The 20,732-nt window shown below is 49.2% G+C and overlaps 1 protein-coding gene across 1 annotated transcript in view; it reads left to right on the forward strand.

Annotated features, from left to right (window-relative positions):
• LOC138747172 (cyclic AMP-dependent transcription factor ATF-1-like) overlaps positions 1 to 20,732 on the forward strand; it is a 139,664-nt gene that overhangs the window by 23,681 nt on the left and 95,251 nt on the right. The window contains exon 2 of the mRNA XM_069906155.1: positions 14,712 to 14,876. Within this exon, the coding sequence (XP_069762256.1) occupies positions 14,712 to 14,876 (165 nt within the window). The remainder of the gene's footprint in view (positions 1 to 14,711; positions 14,877 to 20,732) is intronic.

Consider the following 20,732-nt stretch of genomic DNA (forward strand, 5'->3'; position numbering starts at 1 on the left):
GCTGCACATTCCCTGCTCTCAACATTGTCTTTCTGGTTTTGATAGAGCCATAGGTTCAAAGCTTTACACATCCATTCATCCTCGGATCCGAATTTTGGCCAGTACACGGAGCTCCCTTTAACCGGGTATCTCACCCATTCATTACAACAATACCTGACCGTCGTCAGTTTGTCTTTACCGCGGGTCTTTCCTGTGCCCCACTCAGATAACATCATCCCAAGCGGGCTGTACGTAGCTATCTGGTGGTCACGTCCTGTGTCAGGACTCTCATCTCTACTGCCCGCTATTCCCATACTTAGGAACAAGTAAAATACTCTTACCGAGTTCTGGCAGTACTGCTCTAGCGCGCGTCCTTCCGCCGTTTGTTCTCAATGCCTCTTCTCGGATATCACTCGCTTCTTCCACTGACCAGCCACCCGTCGCCCGTGAGTCCAGCTGAATCAGCCGGGGTGCACCTACTCTCGTCGTCGGGGCACTCTGTCAGTGGAGGGAGTGTGATCCCGGACGAGCCCCCATTTGTTAGGAATTAAAGTACCTTTAAAGAAATTGCTCGAGACAAAAATTGAGAACAAAGAACATTTATTACTACAACAATGCAAAGTTGGGTGCTTCCCCTTACCCTGGGAATACACACACATACTGGGGCTCACCCAACTTTTATACAGTCAATTTCAGTATCAGAATGCCCTCCCCCTTACATTCTTCTGCCCCCTGGATGGGTTTGGCATAGGTAATTCTTCCTGCCTACGTGCAGTTTCAGTACACTTGGAGGACCAGGGGGTATCCTGTGGGTGCCCCATCATGTCATTGTCCTTATTCACACCTTCCTGATTCTCTGGGCTACAGTCTCTTAATATGCAGAGTTGACTCATTCTATCTAGGGTTGGCTAATTTCATATGTATAAATCTGTGTATGGTTAGCTAATTAGAAATGTATGACTTGGTACTTCTGTCCAGGGCTAGGAGACCCTTATCTGATCCAGACTACCTCAACTTCCTACATTCTATTGTACCTTACCATTCCTTATCTTAGTCCTATGGTCTTGTCACAAAGGATAGGAGATTCTTATGTTAATCGTGCTGACTCTGCTTTCCTGCATCCTAAGCCCCAAACTTATCCTGTTTGAACTGGTTTCAGCCATTTTACTGATGAACTTTAGTTTCTTCCATGTTCATAATTTTAGGTCAATTTTCCCATCTCTCACATTACGCTGGGAAAAAGTGCTGTAATGTTGTTTTTACCATCTACTGTATTGTTTACTTGTTGGTTCCCAATTTTTGGGACATCACTAAATTACTCACAATGTATTAAGTCCTCCTGGAATAGGGGCAGCAGAGGTGACAATTATTTACCTTTAGAATGTAGACAGGGCATAGATATAAAGTATAATCATAGTGGGGAATGGGTTAATATATGATCCCAACATGGACCAGGGGAACAGAACGGCTCTAGAGGAGTAGATTTAATTTGTATTTTAGCCTCCACAGGTATTAAAAAGAGGAGTTTTAAAGGGATAGCACAAAACAGATGGTGGGACAAAGACAGGCAGAATGTTAGTCAGGATTGGGCATGTAGCAGAGATAGAGTTAATACATATGCTAATGTACACAGACAGGCTTGGACTCACAAGTTCAATGATACTTATGCTAATGTTCGCAGACAAGCAACGCACAGGTTAAATGATAAGAAACAACCCTTCCCAACTTGGTCTCTTGTCAAACATCCTTTGGGTCCCTCAGACATTTGGAATGTTAAGCACCACCTCGTTAAGGGGAGTTCCAGTTGTAAACGACCTAAGCTGCTACAGAATGCTAAAGCTGCTTGGCATTTAAATCGTTTAATCAGACTCCAGGCAGCCTTGGACATCATCATCGAACAGATAGCAATGGCCCTGAATTTAGGGGCTGAAGAAAAACGACAGATACGAGCCACAGTTCAACAAAACCGCCTGGCTCTCGTTTATTCGTTGGCTGCTGAAGGCAGCGTTTGTGAAAGACTGGTTAAGGACAATGCTCACAACGGTCAGGCGGTTAAAGACACTTCTTCAGGAATTCGAAAATCTTCCCATGCCCAGGTTCAGACTTGGCAACCTTGGTCCGGTGTGGGATGGACCAGACTTTTTATTGGTAACTGGAGTCTGATACCCACAGCCCTTATAGCAGCTGGACTCGCTATTCTGGCCATTATGGTGCTCCCCTGCCTAAACATTTGTGTGCAGTATTTAATTCATCGAACCCCTCGTCAGAAAACTATAACCCAAAGGATGTATGTTTCCCAACTTCTGTCTGATGATACTGAGACTGCAGTTCGTTTACTGACCAGCTGGGAAAAAGACCAAGTTTGCAAGTAATACATTTCAGTTGAGAGATCAGTATCACTGATCTAAAAGAAAAGTGAGGATTGTAAGAGATGAGTAAAACTGATATAAAAATATGAAGATGAGGAAACTAAAATAGATATATGGGTAAATGAATAAAGCCAGTATGAACAGGATAAAACATGGATATTAGAATGTAGGAAGCAGAATCAGTCTGAGTAAGATAAGAATCTTCTAACCTTTCACAGAATCAGCAAGTTCACCATATGAATGAGATAAGGATAGACAATAGATACTAGAATGTAAGGGGGAGGGTATTCCTATACTGAAATGAACTGTATAAAAGTTGGGTGAGCCCCAGTGTATGTGTGTATTCCCAGGGTAAGGGGAAGCACCCAATTTTGCATTGTTGTATAATAAATGTTCTTTGTTCTCAATTTTTGTCTCGAGCAATTTCTGTGAAGGTACTTCTGTTTCTCACACCCCCTTCTTTACAATTGTCCCAGGGGGAGGGGGGAGGTTGTAGTAAAGAGCCCCATGTGCACATCATGCAGCTGCTCTTCGCCCTCATCGCGGCCAAACACAAAATGCTTGGCTGGACTCCAGAGGCCTGCAGCGTGTGAGAAACAGAAGTCCCTTCACAGATTTTGCTTGAGACAAAAATTGAGAACAAAGAACATTTATTGTACAACAGTGCAGTTGGGTGCTTCCCCTTACCCTGGGAATACACACATACATTGGGGCTCACCCAACTTTTATACAGTTCATTTCAGTATAGAGGTATAGAGGTACCCTCCCCCCCCCTCCTAACATTCTTCTGCCTGCTGGATTGGTTTGGCATTTGGTAATTCTGTCTGCCTAAGTGCAGTTTCTGTAAATTTGAAAGACCATGGGGTATCCTGTCTGGGTCCCATCATGTCATTGTCCTTATTCATGAATCTGCCTTTGTCCTTATTCACACATCTCAACCCCCAGGACTTACAAGTTCTATGCAGAACTTGCTAATTCAAGTCATTAGGCAGGGAAGTATCACTATAAGACGCTTATTCTATACTTGCGTAACCCTTCGTCTCGTCTAGTCTAGTATTCCTTATTTCATTCATACTAGCTTTACTTCCTATATTCTATTATCTCTCACAATCCCCACTTTTTCTTTAGCTACGCTTCGTAAATTCTCAACTGGAAGCTTGGTCTTTTTCCCAGCGAGTCAGCAAACGAACTGCAATCTCAGCATCATCAGACGGAGTTTGGGAAACATACATCCTTTTGGTTGTAGTGATCTGACGAAGGGTCTGTTGAATTAAACACTGTACACAAGTCATTAGGCAGGGAAGTATCATGATGGCTAAAATAACGAGTCCCACTGCTATAAGAGCTGTGTGTATCCACTTCCAGTCACCAGTAAAAAGTTCAACCGCCTGACCATTGTGACCGTTGTCATCAATCAATCTTCCACAAACGCTGCCCTCAGCTGCCAACAAGTAATCGAGAGCCAGGCAGTTTTGATAAGCTGTAGCTCGTATCTGTCATTGTTCTTCAGCCAATAAATCCAAGGCCATCGCTGTCTGTTTGGTGATAATCTTCAAAACTGCCTGGAGTCTGATTAAACGGTTTAAATGCCAAACAGCTGTGGTACTCTGGAGCAGCTTGAGCCATTTACAATTGGAATCCCCCTTATAGTGAAGGCCTTTAGCCTTCCGAATGTATTCGTGACCCAAAGGATGATTTCCAAGATGCCAAGTTGGGGGGGGGAGCGTTTATTGTTACCTAACGTGTGAGTAGCAGCTTGTCTGCGAGCATTAGCATATATACCCCCTTTATCCCTACTCCAGGTATAGCCCTGACTAATGTTCTGCCTATCATTTTCCCACCATCTTCTTTGTTCCATATTTTTAGCACTCATCTCTTTAATATCTGTCGAGGCCAGGACGCAAACCCAATCCACTCCCCTAGGGCAGTTCTGTTTCCCTGGTCCATGTTGGGATCCTAAATTAAACCATACTAAATAAGGTACCCCACTATGAATACACTCTATACCTGTGCCCTGTCTGCATTCTAAAGGTAAACTTGTCCATTTCTCAAAGTAATTATCACCTCTGCTACCCCTATTCCAGGAGGACTTAATACATTGTGTACAATTGGGTGGTTTCCCAAAAATTGGGAACCAGCAGAAAAACAATACAGCAAATAATAAAAATAACATTACAGCACTTTTTCCGGCGTAGCGTAACTTTCAGACCAGAAGGATGTGAGACTGCATGCCAGGTGGAGGGTATATTATCAACGTCTTTAGTCCATGGATTAGCTTGTTTAATGCATTGTATGTGAGTCCACCCCTTTTCTTTTGTTCGCACTGCAGTGTATGTAATCAGAAGTACACAATAAGGGCCGTCCCATATCGGTTTTAGTTTATGGTCTTGCCACGCTTTTACATATACCTAATCACCAGGTTTAATAGAATGACTAGGATAGTCCAGGGGTGGGTTTTGAGCTAATAAACCCTTCTGTCTTAAATCATACAGAGAAGTAGAAAATCCCTGTAAATATTTAGATATGTACTGGTCATTAGCCTCAGGGGTAGAGGTATCAGTGTGGAATCCCATGTAAGGAAGACCAAAGATCATTTCATATGGTGAGACAGCAAGGTCCTTACGAGGAGCTATGCAAGTCCTGATTAAAGCTAAGGGTAAGCGTTTAATCCAGGAGAGGCCAGTTTCCTCATGAAGTCGAGTGAGTTGATTTTTCAGGGTCTGATTCATCCGTTCAACACGGCCTGAACTCTGGGGGTGCCAAGGGGTATGTAACTGCCAATCTATTCCCAGAATTTTACACACACCCTGGAGTACCTGAGAGGTAACATGTGTACCTCGATCTGAGTCAATGGTTTGAATAATGCCATAACGCGGAATAACAGACTCTAGTAATATCCGGATAATGGTGCTAGCACGATTATTAGGGGTCGGGAAAGCCTCATCCCATCGAGTAAAATGATCCACCATCACCAGGAGGCATTTATAAACCCCTATCTTAGGTAATTCCGTGAAGTCAATCTGTATTCGTTGAAATGGGCGTACGGCTATATCGCGACCGCCAGGCATTACCTGGCGCATGACTTTCTTATTCACTCACTGACAGATTGGGCACCCCCAAGTACTTTGCTTGGCTATGGTGTATATTCCCGAGCAATTAAAGGACCGTACAAAAGCATCAACAAGTGCCTGTGTTCCCCAATGTGTCTGCTGGTGGAGCTGATCAATAATCTGATGAACCAAGCCTTTGTTCAGTACTTGGCGTCCCTCTGCCGTCCACCACAACCCATCGGCAGTTTGACGCTTTCCCTGGTCTTTCATATAAACCTCCTCTTCCAGTGAAAAGATGGGAGTCTTTTTAACCTCGTGTGGGGTGGGGAGTAACAGCTGCATGTCTATTTTTTCTGTGAGTGCAGCCTGTTTGGCAGCTTCATCTGCCCGTCTGTTCCCCTGTGCTTCAGGACTGTCAATAATTTGATGGCCCCATACATGAACTACAGCTATCTCCTCAGGTAACATAGAGCATCTAAGGATTGAACAATTAAGTTTTCATGAATCAACTTTTGTCCTTCCCCAATTATCATTCCCCGCTCTTTCCAAATCTTTCTTACTTTGAGTCGGTATAAATTGTCGGTATAGATTGTATAGATTGTGCCCACCTTTCCATCTACACCCTGGAGAGCTCTACAGGGGGCATATAATTCACAGGATTGTGCCGACCAATGACTGGGAAGACGACCGGCTTCAATCACAACTCCTTCATTTCCATCCACTACACTATCCCCGCTATACCGAATGCCATCAATGCAGCGGGAAGATCCATCAATAAACCATCTTTCACCCTCCCGTAAAGGTTCATCACTTAAATTATCTCTAATTTTTGTCTGTAAATTGATCACTTCTAAACATACATGCTCTAAATCATTGGGGACAGAATCAGAATCTGGAGAAACCAAGAAGGCGGCTGGATTCTGGTTTATAATCAGTGTCAAATCATCCCTATCCATGAGAATCGCTTCATACTTTAAAATTCTAGAATCAGTAAGCCACCTTCCGGCACGTTGTAAGAGAATGGTGCGGACTGTGTGAGGAGTATGAACTAACATCGGGGCACCAAACGTAATCTTTCGTCCTTCTTCGACTAAAATAGCAGTGGCTGAAATTGTTTGCACACATTCTGGCCAACCACGAAAAACAGGATCTAAAATTTTTGACAGAAAGGCAACTGGTTGTCTAAAGCCTGCCCTCTCTTGCGTTAATACTCCCATGGCCACATCGTCTTTCGCATTGGTATATAGATCAAATGGCTTATTTAGGTCGGGTAAAGCCAAAACTGGGGCACTAATAAGATGCTGTTTCACCAAGGTGAAATCTCCTCCTCCGTCCAGACAACAGTTTCGGCCCCTAGAGTCGCAAGTTTATCATAAAGAAATTTGACCAGGCTAGAATAGTTCTCAATCCAAATCCTACAGTATCCCACTAAACCAAGGAATTTTCTAAGTTCTTGAGCACTCTTTGGAGGCGGGATCTGCAGAATACCGTGTGTTCTCTCTGGACTTATCTTCCTAATCCCTTGACTAACCAGATGACCTAAGTATTTAACTTCAGATTGAACAAATTGTAACTTTGATTCGCTCACTCTAAGACCCTTATTCCCTAGAAAATTCAGAAATTCAACGGTGTATTGTTTAACCACATCATACGTTTTTCCTGTGATTAATAAATCATCAACATATTGTATTAATTGACAATTCTCTCTCCGAGGGGCCTCATCTAGTACCTGTTCTAAAACTTGGCCAAACAAATTTGGGGATTCTGTAAAACCCTGGGGAAGGACCGTCCACTGGTATTGATTTTTCTGTCCTGTAAAAGGATTCTCCCACTCAAATGCAAACATGTCCCTACTGTCTATTGCCAACGGGCAGGTCCAGAAGGCATCTTTGAGGTCAATTACACTAAACCACTTACTATGGGGATCAATTTTACCCATTATCCTATAGGAGTTAGGAACAACCGGATAACAGGTGAGAATAATTTTGTTTTATTCTCTCAAATCCTGCACTAATCAATAGGTACCGTCTGGTTTTTGGACAGGTAAAATTGGGGTATTAAAAGGTGACATACAAGGTTCGAGTATACCATCTTTCACCAATTGGTCAATTACTGGCTGCAGCCCCTTTTGGCCAGCTATAGGAATTGGATACTGTTTTCGTCTTATTACTTGGTCAGGGTCTTTTAAAGTAACTTGCAGGGGAGGAACATCTAACCCTCCTCTATTGCCTCTTTTTGCCCATACTCTAGGATTTATTAGTTCCCGATCCTCCTCTGTTAGTATGTAAAATTGAACCCCGATACCTGATCCCTGTGGTCTGGTACCGATAGCCAATTGGTCTTGTAAATCTCGTCCCAACAGGCAAACTCCAGCTTGGGGAACTAGTAAAATATCCTCTGTTATTATCTTTTCTCCCATTTGTATCCTTATATTCTTTAGTATAGGGACCGTAAAATCTCTTCCTCCCACTCCCGAAACCAGCACTGTCCCTTCTGTCTTAACACCCTCGGGCCGTTTTAAAATACTAGACCGGGCTGCCCCTGAATCTACAAGAGAAGTCATCTCGTCACCGTGGGGCCCTATGCTTAAATTTACCAATGGTTCTCTGTGCAGCCCCACGGTGTGTATTGGCTGAGAACCCTGACCCCTCCTATTCATAATCTGCATAAGATCGCGTCTCCCTGGCTCGCATTGGGCATTCCCTCTTAAAGTGTCCCTCCTTTTTACAATAATAGCAAACTAATGCTCCTGTTTCCCAATTTCTACCAGGGTCTCCACGGGGTCCCGAGAATGGTCGTCATCTCCGGAATTCTCCTCTACCCCTGCTTCTGCTCTGGTCTCTACTTCCCCACCCCTGGCGCTCCTCCCAACGTCCAGGAGCTGGCACACAGCTCCTAACATTTCCCTGCTGTCTCTCCACAACTTCCTTGACTGCCTGCATCCAAATCTTAGCCTTTCCTTTCTGTTGATCTTCAGACCTCTGGACGTATGCCCTTTGTGCGATCTATAAAAGCTGTGTTATTCCCTGTTCATGCCAATTCTCTGTCTTTTGTAATTTCTTCCTGATATCTGGGGCTGAATTAGTAACAAAGTCCATCAATACAACTGTTCACCTGCTGGGGATCCTATATCTAACCCCCCATATTGCTGTATGGCCGCACGCAATCTATTCAGAAATGCAGAGGGAGTCTCCTCGGGACCTTGGGGAACCTCAAATGCCTTCTTAAAGTTCTGTCCTTTTGGAACAGACTCCTTCATTCCTTTTATTAGATTAACTCTGTACTCATCCATTCGCGTGCGACCATCATTAGTAGTCTTATCTCAATTTGGGTTTACCAGGGGCAATTTAGCTTCTCCAGGTATCGCCTCTGGTCCCCCTTGGTGTTCCCTATCCCAGACTCTAATCTCTGCCTGGCGAATCATTCCACACTCATCCAAAGTAAACAGAGTCTTAAAGATAGACATTAATTCATCCCAGGTATAGATATTAGGTCCCAAAAATTGATCTAATTGTTCTGCACATCCCTGAGGATCCTCTATCAGGGAGGTCATTTCCTTCTTAAAATTGCACACCTCCGTACTGGTCAGAGGCACATTTACGAACCCGACACCTCCCACATCCCCTCCCAAGGGAACCTCTCGTAAAGGTCTCTTCCAGTTAATTTCTGGCTTATCCTCTCCTCTATGATGTTTAGGTTCCTGCCCTCTGGGAGACAAATCAAAGGGTTCTGCCCTTCCCTCCCGAAGGGTCTCACACTGTTCTGAATGACCCTCATAATCAAAGTCTCCTCCCTCTCATGTCAATTGAGGCGGTAATCTTGTACTCTCTGAGTGGGTCATCATACCACCCCTACTTTCTTTTTCTTTCTCTAACTGTGGAGGAAGAGGGGAAGGTGAAAAAGGGTAAAGTGTTAGTGAGAGGGGGGAGATAGGAGCCGGCACAGGGGGAGCATAAGGTGGAGGAAGGGAATGTAACACATCCCATCCTTGTATTTCAGGGGCAGAAGGTTCCTCATCCTTCTTGTCCTTACATTCCTTTTCGCTCAAAACCATTTGATCAAATGATCCACTGAGCCAACAGGCTGCATATTCTCTGCTCTTGGTATTATCTCCTTGATTTTGGTAGAGCCAGATGTTCAATGCCTGACACATCCAGTCCTCGTCGGATCCGAACTTTGGCCAATATACCGAACTCCCTTTTATCGGATTCTTAACCCATTCCTGACAGCAATACCTGACCATGGTCTGTTTATCTTTCCCACGGGTTTTCCCCGCACCCCAATCAGATAACATTAATCCTAACGGACTATGTTTAGGTATTTGATCTTCCCGTCCTTCTCCAGGACTGTTTCCGTTGCTATTTACTCCTCCCATACTAGCAGGTAAATAAATCGGGATCCAGTAGCTATTCCTAGCGCGCTTCCTTAACGTCCTCCCATCTTTTGTTCTCAATGCCTCTTCTCGGATATCACTCGCTTCGTCCACTGACCAGTCACCCTTCGTCCGGGAGTCCAGTTGAATCAGCCGGGGTGCACCTACCCTCGTCGTCGGGCACTCTGTCAGTGGAGGGAGTGGGATCCCGGACGAGCCCCCATTTGTGAGAAACAGAAGTACCTTCACAGATTTCGCTCGAGACAAAAATTGAGAACAAAGAACATTTATTATACAACAATGCAAAGTTGGGTGCTTCCCCTTACCCTGGGAATACACACCACCCTAACATTCTTCTGCCTCCTGGATTGGTTTGGCATTTGGTAATTCTGTCTGCCTAAGTGCAGCTTCTGTAAACTTGAAAGACCATGGGGTATCCTGTCTGGGTCCCGTCATGTCATTGTCCTTATTCATGAATCTGCCTTTAGCCTTATTCACACATCTCAACCCCCAGGACTTACTAATTCTATATGCAGAACTTGCTAGTTCTTTCTATCACTAAGACCTTTCTTCTATTGTACTTGCGTAACCCTTCCTCACACTCTTATCGGAATTCATCCCTATTCAGCACTTACTTAACTTCCTCTAGTCTAGTCTATTATTCTTTATTTTATTCATACTAGCTTTACTTCCTATAATCTATTATCTCTCACAGGGCTGTGGTGAGGGTTGGTTAGTAGGATCAGTGTGCAGACTGATACACAGCTGTGGGGAGAGAGCGGGGCAGTGTGTTCAGTATGGGGACTGATACAGGCATGTGGGGAGAGCGTAGTGCAGTGGGATCAGTGTGGGGACTATGACAGGGTTGTGGGGATTGAGACAGGGTTGTGGGGAAAGAGTGGGGCAGAGGGATCAGTGTGAGAACTGAAATAGGCCTGTGGGGAGAGAGTGGCGCAGTGGGATCAGTGTTGTTAGAAACAGAAGTACCTTCACAGAAATTGCTCGAGACAAAAATTGAGAACAAAGAATATTTATTATACAACAATGCAAAGTTGAGTGCTTCCCCTTGTTAGAAATAGATGTACCTTCACAGAAATTGCTCGACACAAAAATTGAGAACAAAGAACATTTATTAAACAACAATGCAAAGTTGGATGCTTCCCCTTACCCTGGGAATACACACATACACTGGGGCTCACCCAACTTTTATACAGTTCATTTCAGTATAGGGATACCCTCCCCCTTACATTCTTCTGCCTCCTGGAGAGGTTTGGCATTAGGTAATCCTGCCTGCCTACGTGCTGTTTCTGTTCTGTGCACTTGGAGGACCAGGGGGTATCCTGTCGGTGTCTTCTCATGTCATTATCCCCATTGTCCTTATTCACAACCTTGCCCTTGTCCTCATTCACACCTTTCCGACTCTCAGAGCTACAGTCCCTTCATATGCAGAGTTCGCTAATCCTGTCTAGGGTTTACTAATTAAATATGCATAACTTGATAAATCTGTGTAAGGCTTACTAATTATATATGTAGGACTTGTTACTTCTGTCTAGGGCTAGGAGACCCTTATCTCATCCAGACTACGTCAACTTCCTACATTCTATTATTCCTTACCTCTCCTTATCTTATTCATACGGTGGGCTCACTGATCCTGTCGAAAAGGCTAGAAGATTCTTATCTTACATAGGCTGACTCTGCTTCCTGCATTCTAATTTCCATGCTTATCCTGTTTGTACTGGCTTCATTCATTTACTCATATATCAATTTTTGTATCTTCATGTTCATATTTGTATATCAGTTTTTATCATCTCTCACACCCTTACCCTGGGAATACACACATACACTGGGGCTCACCCAACTTTTATACAGTTCATTTCAGTATAGGAATACCCTCCCCCTTACATTCTTCTCCCTCCTGGATGAGTTTGGCATTAGGCAATCCTGCCTGCCTACGTGCTGTTTCTGTGAACTTGGAGGACCAGGGGGTATCCTGTCGGTGTCTCATCATGTCATTGTCCTCATTGTCCTTATTCACAAACCTGCCTTTGTTCTAATTTACACCTTCCCAACTCTCAGGGCTACATATGTGTAGAACTTGCTAAACCTGTTAATTCTGTCTAGGGCTAGAAGACCCTTATCTTATTCAGACTAACTCTACTTCCTACATTCTATTATCTATTGTCTATCCTTATCTCATTCATAGGGTGAACTTATCTTACTCAGACTGACTCTGCTTCCTAATGATACAGGCCTGTGGGGAGAAAGTGGGGCAGTGGGATCAGTGTGGTGACTGATACAGAGCTGTGAGGAGAGAATGAGGCAGTGGGATCAGTGTGGTGACTGATACAGGCCTGTGGGGAGAGAGTGGGGCAGTGGGATCATTGTGACGACTGATACAAGGCTCTGGGGAGAGAGTGGGGCAGTGGGATCAGTGTGACGACTGATACAAGGCTCTGGGGAGAGAGTGGGGCAGTGGGATCAGTGTGGTGGCTGATACAGGGCTGTGGGGGTTGATTGTGGCAGTTTGATCAGTGTGGGTGATAATACAGCTCTGTGGGGAGAAGTCGGGGCTGTGGGATCAATGTGGGACTGATACAGCCATGTGGGGAGAGAGTGAGGGAGTGGGATCAGTGTGGGGATTGGTACAGGGCTGTGGGGAAGGAGTGGTGCTGTGGGGAGGAAGTGGTGCAGTGGGATCAGTGTGGGACAGATACAGGGGTTTGGGGAGGGAGTGGGGCAGTGGGATCAGTGTGGGGGGCTGATACAGGGTTGTGGAGAGAGAGCAGGGAGTGGGATCAGTATGGGTACTGGTACTGAGCTGTAGGGGGAAAGAGGGAGAGTGCGATCAGTGTGCAGCTGATACAGGGCTGTGGGGAGAAAGTGGGATCAGTGTGGGGACTCATACAGGTCTGTGGTGATAGAGCTGGGCCATAGGATCAGTATGGGGACTGATACAGACGTGTGGGGAGAGCTCAGGGCAGTGGGATCAGTGTGGGGACTGATACAATGTTGTTGCGAGAGAGGGGGAAGTGGGATCAATGTGGGGCCGATATAGGGTTGTGGGGAGAGAGCGGGGCAGTGAGATCAATGTGATGACTGATACAGTGTTGTGTGGAGAGAATGGGGTAGTGGGATCAGTGTGGGGACAGACAGAGGGCTGTGATGAGAATTGGTCAGTAGGATCAGTGTGCAGACTGATACATGGCTGTGGGGAGAGCGTGGGGCAGTTGGATCAGTTAATGACTGATATAGGCTCTGGGGAGAGAGTGGAGCAGTGGGATTACTGTGGGGACTGATACAGAGCAGTGGGGAGAGTGGGGCATTTATCTGTGTGGGAACATTTATCTGTGTGGGGAGAGAATGGGGTAGTGGGATCAGTGTGGGGATAGATACAGGGCTCTGGTGAGAGTTGGTCAGTAGGACACTGTGTGGACTAATACAGGGCCATGGATACAGTGGAATCAGTGTGTGGATTGATACAGGGCTGTGGGGAGGGAGTGGGAGCAGTGTGGGCCAGATACAGGCATGTGGGCAGAGTGCAGGCATTGGGATCAGTGTGGGTTCAGATCCAGGGTTGTGAGGAGGGAGTGAGACAGGATCAATTTGGGGCCGATATAGGGCTGTGGGGAGAGAGCAGGAAAGTGGGATCAGTGTGGGGGCTGATACACGGCTGTAGGGAGGGCACAGGGCACTGGAATCTGTGATGACTGATAAAGGGCTCTGGGGAGAGAGTGGGGTGGTGGGATTACTGTGTGGACTGATACAGGGCTGTGGGGAGTGTGGGGCTTTGGTATCTGTGTGGGAACTCATACAGCGCTGTGGGGAGATAGTGGGGCAGTGCGATTAGTGTGTGGACTGATACAGGGTTGTGGGGAGAGAGTGGAGCAGTGGGATCAATGTGGGGCTGATATAGGGTTGTGGATAGAGAGCGGGGCAGTGGGATCAGTGTCGGGCCAATATAGGGCTGTGGGCAGAGGGAGGGACAGTGAGATCAGTTTGGGGTCTGATAAAGGTCTGTGGGGAGAGAGTGGAAAAGTTGAATCAGTGTGGAGCCGATAAAGGGCTGTAGGGAGAGAACGGGGCAGTGGGATCAGTGTGGGGACTGAGACAGGTTTGTAGGGACTGAGACAGGGTTGTGGGAGAGAGTGGGGCAGTGGGTTCAGTGTTGGGGCTGATTTAGGTCAGAGTAGGTCAGTGGGAACAATGTAGGGCTAATACAGGTCTGTGGGGAGAGAGTGGGGCAGTTCGATCAGTGTGGGGCCTGATACAGCTTTGTGGGTAGATGTCGGGGCAGTGTGATCAGTGTAGGGACTGATACAGGGCTGTGGGGAGAGAGTGGGGCTGTGGCATCAGTGTGGGACTGATACTGGTCTTTGGGGAGAAAGTGGGGCAGTGAGATCAGTGTGGGGACTGGTACCGGTGGGATCAGTGTGGGGACTGATACAGGGCTGTGGGGTGAATGTGTGGTGGTGGGATCAGTGTGGGACTGATACAGAATTTGGGGTGAGAACAGGGCAGTGGGATCACTGTGTGGACTGATCGTGGTCTTTGGGGAGAAAGTGGGTCAGTGAGATTACTGAGGAGACCAGTACAGGGTTGTGGGGAGAGTGTGGGGCAGTGGGATCAGTATGGCGACTGATACAGGTGTGTGGGGAGAGCTCAGGGCAGTGGGATCAGTGTGAGGACTGATACAGTGCTGTGGGGAGAGAGTGGGGCAGTGGGATCAGTGTGGGGATTGATACAGGGCTGTGGGATCAGTGTGGGGACCGGTACAGGATTGTGGGGAGTGAGCGAGGCAGTGGGAATGTGTGTGCAGAGACCAGAGGTAGGTGCTCGGTCAGTGTCAGTCCAACCACAGTTTGTTTTGTGATGGGAGCTGAACACCTGATGTCTGTGGGTTTGATGTGGCTACTGACCTGAGCTCTCCTGTTTCCCCAACAGTTGCTATTGCCCACAAAGAGACGATACAGCTGGCGAGTCCAGGGGCAGACACTCTTTCCGTGATCGGCACTGGGGCTGAGGAGCAGTTAATGACTATCCTGCAGTACACCCAGACAGCAGATGGGCAACAGATCCTGCTCCCCAGTCACCAGGTGGTGGTGCAGAGTGAGTACCGTCTGCCTGACAGTCACTGAGAATGCGCAAACTTTCCACTCTGTGTTCGCATATCCCCATGTCTATGCATGTGACTCGATCTGCGCCCATGTTCCTCTCTGCCCTCGAGTCTCCTTCTGCACCCATGTTCTCTCTCCATCCATCTCTCTCTCTCTGCGCCTGCGTATCCCGCTGTTCATGTTTCACTCTCTCCGCCCGTGACACTTCTGTCCCGTCCCTCTCTGCCCCCGCGTCTCTCTCTGTCCCGTGTCCCTCTCTGTCCCCATGTTCGCCCCGTCTCTCTCTGTCCCTGTGTTTCTATGCCCCCGTGTCTCTCAGTCCCCATTTCTTTCTGCCCTCATGTCTCTCTCTGTCCCCGTCTCTCTCACTGCCCCAGTGCCTCTCACTGTCCCCGTCTCTCTCTCTGTCCGCGTGTCTGTCTTAGTCCCCGACTATCACTGACCTTGTTACCCTCTCTGCCCCTATGTCCCTCTCTGCCCATGTGTCCCTCTCTGTCCCCGTCTCCCTCTCTGTCCCCGTCTCCATCACTACCCCCCTGTCTCTCTGTCCTCGTGTTTCTCTCTCTGTCCCATCTCTCTCTCTCTGTCCCTGTGTCCTCCCTCTGCCCCCGTGTCTCTCTTTGTCTCCGTTTTCCTCTCTCTGTCCCTGTGTCGCTCTCTCTCTGCCCCCATGTCTCCCTCTGTCCCTGTGATACTCTCTGTCCCCGTGTCTCTCTGTTCCCGTCTCTCCCTCTCTCTCTCTCCCTGTGTTCCTCTCTCTGTCCCTGTGTATGTGTCTCTCTCTCTGTCCCCATCACCCTCACTGTCCCTGTGTTCTTTTTCTGTTCCGGTGTCTCTCTGTTCCCATGTCCCTCTCTGTCTCCGTGTCTCTCCCTCTGTCTCTCTCTCTGTCCCCAGGTCTCTCTGTCCCATGTTCCTCTCTCTGCCCCCATGTTCCTCTCTCTGACCCCATGTTCCTCTCTCTGTCCCGTGTATCTCTCTCTCTGTCCCCGTCCCTCTCTGCCTCCCTGTCTCTCTCTGTCCCCGTTCCTCTATCTGTCCCATGTCTCTCTGTCCCCGTCTCTCTGTCTCTTCCTGTGCTCCTCTCTGTTCCAGTGTCTCTCTGTCCCCATGGTCTCTCTGCCTCTGTCTCTCTCTGTCCCTATTTCTCTCGGTCCCATGTTCCTCTCTGTCCCTGTGTCTCTCTGCCCCCATGTCTCTCTCTGTCCCTGTGTGTCTCTCTCTCTCTCTCTGTTTCCGTGTCTCTCTCTGACCCATGTCCCTCTCTGACCCCATGTCTCTCTCTGTCCCTGTGTCCTTATGTCTCTCTCTGTCCCTGTGTTTCTCTCTCTGCCCCTGTTTCTCTCTCTGCCCCCATGTCTGTCTCAGTCCCCGTGTCTCTCTCTGTCCCCATCTCTCAATCTGTCCCCGTGTTCGTCTCTGTCCCCGTCTCTCACTGTCCCCGTTACCCTCTCTGCTCCGTCTCCATCTCTGTCCCCATCTCCCTCTCTGTGCCCATCTCACTCTCTGTCCCTGGTTCCCTCTTTCTCTTTATCCCCGTGTCCCTCACTGTCTCCTTGTCTCTCTCTGTCCCCATGTGTCTCTCTGACCCATGTCCCTTTCTGTCCCTGTGTCTCTCTCTCCCTGTCCCTGTGTGTGTCTCTCTCTGTCCCCGTCTCTCTCTCTCTGTCCCCATGATCCTCTCTCTGTCCCTCTCTGCCCCCATCTCACTCTCTGTCCCTGTGTCCCTCTCTATCCCCATGTCTCTCTCTGCCACCATGTTCTCTCCGTACCTGTGTCTCTCTATCTCTGTTCCCATGTCTTTCTCTGCCCCCGTCATTCTCTGCCCGCCTGTCACTCTCTGTCCCATGTCTCTCTCTGTCCCCGTATACTTCTCTGTCCCCATGTTCCTTTCTGCCCCCATGTCCCTCTCTGCCCCTGTGTCCCTCTCTGTCCCTGAGTCCTTCTCTGCCCCTGTGTCTCTCGCTCAGTCCTTGTCTCTCTCTCTCTCTTTATCCCCGTGTCCCTCACTGTCTCCGTGTGTCTCTCTGACCCATGTCCCTTTCTGTCCCTGTGTCTCTCTCTCTCCCTGTCCCTGTGTCTCTCTCTCTCTGTCCCCATGTTCCTTTCTGTCCCCGTGTCTCACTCTGCCCCTGTGTCCCTCTCTGTCCCTGAGTCCTTCTCCGTCCCTGTGTCTCTCGCTCAGTCCCTGTCTCTCTCTCTCTCTTTATCCCTGTGTCCCTCACTGTCTCCGTGTCTCTCTCTGTCCCCATGTCCCTCTCTGTCCCCATGTGTCTCTCTGACCCATGTCCCTTTCTGTCCCTGTGTCTCTCTCTCCCTGTCCCTGTGTGTCTCTCTCTCTGTCCCCATCTCTCTCTCTCTGTCCCCATGATCCCCTCTCTGTCCCCGTGTCTCTCTGTTCCCATGTCCCTCTCTGTCTCCGTGACTCTCTCTGTCCCTCTCTGTCCCCGTGTGTCTCTCTGACCCATGTCCCTTTCTGTCCCTGCGTCTCTCTCTCTCTGTCCCTGTGTGTGTCTCTCTCTGTGTCCGTCTCTCTCTCTGTGTCCCCGTCCCTCTCTCCACCCCTGTGTCTCTCTCTGCCCCTGTGTCTCTCTCTGCTCCCGTCTCTCTCTCTGGCTCCGTGTTCCTCTCTGTCCCCGTGTCTCTCTGCCCCCATGTCTCTCTCTGTCCCCATGTCTCTCCAGCCCCTGTGTCTCTCTCTGTACCTGTGTGTGTCTCTCTCTCTGCCCCTGTTCCTCTCTCTGTCCCGTGTCTCTCTCTGACCCGTGTCTCTCTCTGACCCATGTCCCTCTCTGTCACTATGACCCTCTCTGTCCCTGTGTCTCTCTGTCCCTGTGTCTCTCTGCCCCATATCTCTCTCTGTCCCCATGTCTCTCTCTCTCTGCCCCCATGTTCATCTATCTGTCTCCATGTCTCTCTCTCAGCCCCTGTGTCTCTCTCTCGGCCCCCATGTTACTCTCTCTGTCCCATGTCTCACTCTGTCCCCGTCTCCCTCACTGTCCCCGTGTTCCTCTTGCTGTCCCCGTCTTCCTCTCTCTCTGTCCCGTGTCTCTCTCTTTGTCCCTGTGTCCCTCTCTGCCCCTGTGTCTCGCTCTCTTTCCCCGTCTCCCTCATTGTCCCTGTGTCCTCCTCTGTGCCCGTCACTCTCTCTGTCCCCGTGTCTCCCTGTGTCGTCTCTCTGTCCCCATCTCTGTCTCTCTGTCCCCGTCCCTCTCTCAGTTCCCGTCCCTCTCTCTGCCCCTGTGTCTTTATCTGCCCCCATGTCTCCCTCTGTCCCTGTGATACACTTTGTCCCCGTGTCTCTCTGTCCCCGTCTCTCTTCTCTCTCTCTCCCTGTGTTCCTCTCTCTGTCCCCGTGTCTCTCTCTGTCCCCATCACCCTCACTGTCCCTGTGTTCTTTTTCTGTCCCCGTCTCACACTCTGTCCCCGTCTCTCTCTCTGTCCCCATGATCCTCTCTCTGTCCCCATGATCCTCTCTCTGTCCCCGTGTCTCTCTGTTCCCATGTTCCTCTCTGTCTCCATGTCTCTCTCTCTGTCCCTGTGTCTCTCTGCCCCGTGTTCCTCTCTCTGCCCCCGTGTGCCTCTCTCTGTCCCCGTGTCACTCTCTGTCCCTGTGTTTCTAAGCCCCTGTGTTCCTCTCTTTGACCCATGTGTCTCTCTCTCTGTCCCCGTGTCTCTCTCTCTGTCCCTGCCCCTCTCTGCCTCCCTGTCTCTCTCTGTTCCCGTTCCTCTATCTATCCCATGTCCATCTCTGTCCCCATGTTGCATCTGTCCCCGTATTCCTCTCTCTGTCCCCGTGTCTCTCTGTCCTCTTTCTCTCTGTTCCCGTGTCCCACTCTATCTCTGTGTCTCTCTCTGACTCTGTCCATGTGTCTCTCTGTCCCCGTTTCTCTCTGTCCCCGTCCCTCTCTCTGTCCCCGTGTTCCTCTCTTTGTCCCATGTCCTTCTCTGCTCCCCTGTCTCTCTGTGTCCCCGTGTCTCTCTCTGTGTCGTGTCTCTCTCTCTCTGTCCTCGAGTCCCTCTCTGGCCCTGTGTCTCTCTCTGACCCCCATGTCTCTCTCACTCTCCCCATGTCTCTCTGTTTCCATGTCCCTCTCTGTCTCCGTGTGTCTCTCTGTCCCATGTTCTTCTCTCTGTCCCTGTGTCTCTCTGCCCCTGTGTTCCTCTCTCCGTCCCCGTGTCTCGCTACCCCGTGTGTGCCTCTCTCTCCTCGAGTCCGTCTCTGCCCCCGTGTCTCTCTCTAACCACATCTCTCTCTCTCTCCCCATTTTCCTCTCTCTGTCCCCGTGTCTCTCTGTTCCCATGTCCTTCTCTGCCCCCATGTCTCTCTCTGCCCCCATGTCTCTCTCTCTGCCCCTGTCTCGCTCTCTGTCCCCATGTCTCTCTGCCCCCGTGTTCCTCTCTCTGTTCATGTGTCTCTCTGTCCCCATGTCTTTCTGTCCACGAGTCGCTCTCTTTGCCTGTGTATCTCTCTCTGACCCCGTATCTCTCTTTGTTCCTGCCTCTCTCTGTCTCTGTGCCTCTCTAATCCCATGTCTCTCTCTCCGCCCCCATGTCTCACTCTCTGTCCCCATGCCTTTCTATGCCCCTGTGTCTCTCAGTCCCCGTTTCTTTCTGCCCTCATGTCTCTCTCTGTCCAAGTCTCTCTCACTGCCCAAGTGTCTCTCACTGTCCTGCGTTCCTCTCTCCGACCCCATGTTCCTCTCTCTGTCCCCTTGTCTCTCTGCCCCCATGTTCCTCCTTCTGTCCCCATGTCTCTCTCTATCCCCGTGTCTCTCTGTCCCATGTTCCTCTCTCTGTCCCCGTGTCTCTATGCCCCCATGTTCCTCTCTCTGTCCCCGTGTCTCTCTGCCCCCCGTGTTCCTCTCTCTGTACCATGTCCCTCTATCTGCCGTCGTGCCCCTCTCTGCCACCCTCTCTCTGCCCCCATATCCCTCTCTGTCCCCATTTCCCCGTGTCTCTCTCTGTCCCCATTTCCCCGTGTCTCTCTCTGTCCCCATGCCTCTCTCCCTGCCCCTGTCACTCTCTCTGCCCCCTTGCCTCACTCTGTCTCTGTGTGTCTCTCTGACTCCGTCTCTCTCTGTCTATGTGTCTCTCTGTCCCCGTTTCTCTCTGTCCCCATCTCTCTCTCTGCCCCTGTGCCCCACTCTGCCACTGTCTCTCTGCCCCTGTGTCCCTCACTGTCCCCATGTTCCCGTATCTCTCTCTGCCCCTGTCTCTCTCTGCCCACATCTCTCTCTGTCCCCATGTCTCTATGCCCCTGTGTCTCTCTGCACCCGTGTCTCTGTGTCCCCTTGTATCTCTGTTTCCGTGTCCCTGTCTGTCTCTGTGTCTCTCTCTGACTCCGTCTCTCTCTCACTGCCCCTGTGCCCCTCACAGCCCCCGTCTCTCTCTGTCCCTGTGTTTCTATGCCCCCGTGTCTCTCAGTCCTTATTTCTTTCTGTCCCCATGGCTCTCTCTGCCCCAGTGTCCCTCTCTCTGTTCCCATGTCCCTCTCTGTTTCCATCTCTCTCTGTCCCCGTGTCCCTTTCTGTCTCCATGTCTCTCTCTGTCCCCGTGTCTCTCCATTCCCATATCTTTCTGTTCCCGTGTTTCTCTCTCTGTTTCCCTGTCTCTCTGTTGCCATGTCCCTCTCTGTCTCTATGACATTATCTTTCCCTGTGTGTCTCTCTCTCTGTCCCCGTGTCTCTCTCAGTCCCACTATCTCTGTCTGACCCGTATCCCTCTCTGTCCCTGTGTCTCTCTATCTGCCCCCATGTCTCTCTCTGTCCCTGTTTCTCTCTGTCCACATGACTCTGTCCTCATGTCTCTCTGTCCCCGTGTCCCTCTTTGTCCCCATCTCTCTCTC

The sequence above is a fragment of the Narcine bancroftii genome, chromosome 12 (genome assembly GCF_036971445.1).
Source record: "Narcine bancroftii isolate sNarBan1 chromosome 12, sNarBan1.hap1, whole genome shotgun sequence".
Taxonomy (NCBI): Eukaryota; Metazoa; Chordata; class Chondrichthyes; order Torpediniformes; family Narcinidae; genus Narcine; species Narcine bancroftii.